Below are 4,577 nucleotides of genomic sequence, written 5' to 3'. Positions count from 1 at the left end.
TCCGTGACAGACAGGTACAGGAATAGTGACTCCCCTTGCTCCGGCTTTGCGAGTAACGATGGCGTGCTTAGGTAGCTTTTGAGTTCTGCAAATGCTTTTTCATGTTCCTCAGTCCATTCGAATTTCTGACTCTTCCTCAATATATCATAGAACAGCTTGCACCTATCTGAAGCCCTTGATATGAACCTGTTTAGGGCTGCCACCTTCCCTGCCAGCCTTTGGCTTCTGGGGTGATTCCAGCTGGAGTATTGCTTTTATCTGTTCCTTGCTTGCTTCAATTCCTCTCTGGGTCACCATATACCCTAATAATTTTCCCGAGGATACCCCAAATGAACACTTGGACGGATTAAGTTTCATTTTAAACTCCCTTAACGTCTGGAAGGTGTCTGCCAAGTGCTCCATGTGCATTTCTGCTTTTTTGGACTTCACCACCATGTCGTCTATGTATACTTCCATGGTCTTTCCTATTTGTTGTTTGAACATTTTATTTACCAACCGTTGGTAAGTGGATCCGGCGTTCTTTAGGCCAAAGGGCATGATCTTGTAACAATATATGCCTCTTTCCGACATGAATGCCGTTTTCTCTTGATCTTGCGGATGCATCTTGATCTGATTGTAACCGCTACAGGCGTCGAGGAAAGTTAGTACCTCGTGTCCCGAAGTAGCGTCCACCATTGCATCAATATGTGGCAGTGGAAAGGGGTCCTTGGGACAAGCTTTGTTTAAATCTGTGAAGTCTACGCACACCCTCCATTTGTCGTTCTTCTTGGGCACAACTACCACATTAGAAAGCCACTCAGGGTAGCTAACTTCTCTAATTTTACCTACTGCCAAGAGACTGTCTACTTCTTTGTTAATGACCTCATTTCGTTCTGCCGCAAATTTTCTTCTCTTCTGTTGTACCGGGGTGCAGCTTGGGTTCACGCTTAACTTATGCGAAATAACGGATGGGTCTATACCTACCATATCATTGTGGGACCAAGCGAAGCAGTCCATGTTGGTTTTCAGAAATTGAATCAGCTGACTGCGCAGCTCTTCACTGCAAGTTGCCCCAATCAATACTGTCCTATCCGGGTGTTCCTCGTCCATGTGTATCTGGTCCAGTTCCTCTGAGGGAGGTTCCTTGTATTATGTCGAGGTGCCCCGGTCCTGTAATTGCTATGAGGGGAGCTTGGTTGTAGCCTTGAGGGATTGAGCGTAGCAGTTTCTGGATTCCTCTCGATCTCCTTTTACTGTGACCGTACCCCATGGTGTTGGGAACTTGAGACATTGATGATATATTGAGGGCACCGCCTTCATCTGATGCAGCCATGGTCTTCCTAGTATCACGTTGTAGGTGGTTGGACCCTCAATGACTAGGTATCTTACTAGTTTATTCACTCCTTCAATATATGTTGGGATGGTTATCTCACCTACTGAATGCGCAGTCTCGCCACTGAATCCCACCAGGGGCACAAATTTCTTTATCAGGTTCTCTTTATCAAAACCCATGGTTTTGAGGGTTTGGAGCATGATGAGATTCACAGAACTCCCTGTATCCACTAATGCTTTTCGTACGGTGCAATTGCCAATGGATAACGTTATAGTTAGGGCATCGTCGTGTTGTTCTGCACCGCTTTCTATGTCAGTCTCGTCGAAAGTTACCGGGGTAAATTGCTCGCTTACTCGTATGAAGTTTCGGATGATCCCTTTTACTTCCGGTGGCTTTCCTCTTAGCGGCGGAATATGTCAAACCTGATAGCTCGGATCCGCTTTGTTATCACGTTAATAATTTTCGTGCATATGGGTGGAGCGAAGGAGCACACCGATTTGCTTTCTTCTCTCTATCCCCGCTTGCCCCCACGTGATAACAGGTGGTCCAAGTTTCCCTTGCGTACCTGGAACTTTACCTCCTTTTGCAATTTGTAGCAATCTTCTGTCCTGTGACCTATGTCCTGGTGCCATTCGCACCTCTTGCTGCTGTCTCTGTCGTCGTTGGGTCGATCCTGAGCAGGAGGCTTTGGCCATCTCACCTGATCACCTAGGCTTCTGAGTGCTTTCAGCAACCCCTCCATTCCCGTGTTGAATCCGTATTCAGATAGCTTAGGAGGATGCGGAGAGTCGTCAATTTGCTGAGTTTTTTTTGCTATTCTGCTGATATTGGGTCTGCTGTATGGCTTAGCTCGTTCGTCTTTCTTTTCTGTTGTGAATTTCCTGCTTAGTTTGTCGAAGTTTGCTATTCCCTTTCTAGCCTGTATGTCTTCTTCCAACCTTAACGCCGCTGTAGCTCTCTGCTGAACTTCTTCGAATCTCTCACAAGGATACATTGTTAATTCTTTGTAGAGATTTGATTCCTTATCCAAGCCCTGCCTGAAGGCGTTGATGGCAGTGGACATATCGCAACCTCGTATTGAGACTTTTTCTGCATTGAACCTGGTGACGTAATCTTTGATTGACTCACCTATTTCCCAAACGATCCTGTATAGACCACTTGGCTGCTTAGGTGTTCTCCGGCTGCTGGAGAACTGCTGATTGAACGCGTTGACCAAATCGGTGAATGAAGATATGGTCCCATTAGGCAAGCCGACGAACCACTGTAATGCTGCTCCGGTTAGGGTCGAACCAAACCCTTTACACATACATGCCTCCTTTGAGGCTCCCGTAGCAGTGGTAACCATCATTTTCTGCTTGAATTGACTAATGTGATCGCAGGGGTCTGTGGTTCCATCGAAGAGGGTCATCGTTGGGACGCTAAATCCTTTTTGGTAAGGCCACTGTAGCTATATCGTCAGTAAACGGTGAGTCAGCGTAGCTTTCTGGTGCAGCCATCTCCATAGGCAGAGGCATTCCTGGGACCCTCCGGAGGAGGCTTCGTAGTTCCTGGTACTGTTGTTCTATGTATGTCTCTCTCCCGGTGGGTCGCGGATGCTCCTGTGACTGATGTTCTGCTCCTCGTACGAAGTTTTGCTGTTCTAAGACTGCTGTTTGGCGCATATGCGACGCTGCTGCCGCCGGGGCGCTTTCCTAGGTATACTCAACTTGATTCGTAACTGGCGTCCTGATAATTGGGACCGCAGCTGCAGCCCTACTCCTCTGGCGTCCCTCTGCATCTGATGTGGGCGTAGGCTCTTGGCGCGCTGGCTCCTCATCTGGCGTCAATGCCCCCAGTCCTGTTAAGACTAGGCCTCCTTTTGGCTGCGGTGTTGCGTCCATGTCCAGCCTGAGTGCCACTTCGCGTGGTAATACCCGTGTCTGCCTCCGGTCCCCACTTTCTCCTGGTGGCCTTCCGGATCTGTCTTCTTGCATCCAGGAGGCTGAATTAGCGGCGTGGCTTCTTAACTCGTTGATCTGTGCTCGGAGGAGGTTGTTGTGCTCTTCCATCTGGGATCTCATGCTTCTATTCTCGTTTTGCATTGTCCGGATTGTCCTTGCCAATGTGTCCAATCCACTTATCATGATGCTCGTGGGACTCGGAGGAGCCTGAGCCTGCTGCCTAGATTGTGCTCCCCTCTCGAGCTGTGGGACTCCCGGCCGTCCCTGGACGACTCTTGGATCTCTGGTCTGGACTCTCTCCGAAGATGGGCTTGCTGCTACCTGGGAACTTTGACTTTGCTTGACCGTCGGAATCTGGGCAGTACTTGTGGTTTGAACCGAGGTTGTGTGTCTTTTTGTTCTTGAGGAGATGGTATCGTGTTCTTCCGAGGGCGACGTACCAGCGTTCTTTGAGGGCACCGCTGGTGTCTTTGCCTGAGTTGGTTTCTTTGTGTTCGGACATGTTATGCTTGCTGAGTAGACTGGCTAACGAAGACGACCACTATGCCCCACGGTGGGCGCCAAACTGTTTTGGTAAATTTCTACCAATTTAGGGTTAAAGTGGTCTTAGCGTTAGGTCCGTATTATGATTTGATTGTTTGTTGTATGTTAACCTGTAGGTGCGATGTAAATAAAGAACACAAGCAATTTTGGTGACGCGGAAAACCCAATTTGGGAAACAACCGCGGGGGGAGACGGAATCCCACCAAGATTTTCACTATAATTCTGGAGGAAGTACGGTTCGTGCGTTTGCTGTGAATGCTAGGGTATATTTCTTGTATTTTCTGATGATCTTTCTGTCTTGCCTTGAAGCCCCTTATATAGTAGAGCCCATTCATCTAGGGTTTCTTACTTCTTTCCCAAGTATTCCTAATTTGGCGCGGAGTAGGACTTTGCTTCCCCGGATATGGCAAGTGATGGAGTCCTCATATACTTCTTCTACGCGGATTAAAGCCCACGTTCCATGCTGCCATCCTGACGCTGTCACCCTGGCTCCCTGATACCCTGCGTCCCACAATGTTTCCAGACCTGCTGCCCCAGATTAGCCCATATCCAGATTTTGGGCCTAATTACAGAGGGCCTTGAAAAGCTAGTCGGAACGGGCAATCAAATGTGGTGATCGAAAGCGGTTGTACTCAAGTCCCTTAAATTACTTAATATATACTCCTTCCGTCCCGATCATTTGTTCAGTTATTTTATATTTTGGTGTCTCATTTATTTAATTCGTTTACCTTTTTATATTTTGGAATGTGTTAAAATGGTAATTTGATCATACACATAGCTCA

General features: G+C 47.7%; 1 protein-coding gene across 1 annotated transcript; it reads right to left on the bottom strand.

Annotated features, from left to right (window-relative positions):
• Positions 1 to 1,823: 1,823 nt before the first annotated feature.
• LOC141588768 (uncharacterized) lies at positions 1,824 to 2,720 on the bottom strand. The gene has a single exon (XM_074410195.1). It carries the CDS (start codon positions 2,718 to 2,720, stop codon positions 1,824 to 1,826), a length of 897 nt encoding a protein of 298 aa, XP_074266296.1.
• Between the last annotated feature and the right edge of the window lie 1,857 nt (positions 2,721 to 4,577).

The sequence above is a fragment of the Silene latifolia genome, chromosome 6 (assembly GCF_048544455.1).
Source record: "Silene latifolia isolate original U9 population chromosome 6, ASM4854445v1, whole genome shotgun sequence".
Taxonomy (NCBI): domain Eukaryota; kingdom Viridiplantae; phylum Streptophyta; class Magnoliopsida; order Caryophyllales; family Caryophyllaceae; genus Silene; species Silene latifolia.
This window is presented reverse-complemented; position numbering and strand designations above follow the sequence as displayed.

What these genes read in the sequence shown, in the direction of transcription:
- LOC141588768 (XM_074410195.1), bottom strand. Translation starts at nt 2,720, where the DNA reads ATGACCCTCTTCGATGGAACCACAGACCCCTGCGATCACATTAGTCAA.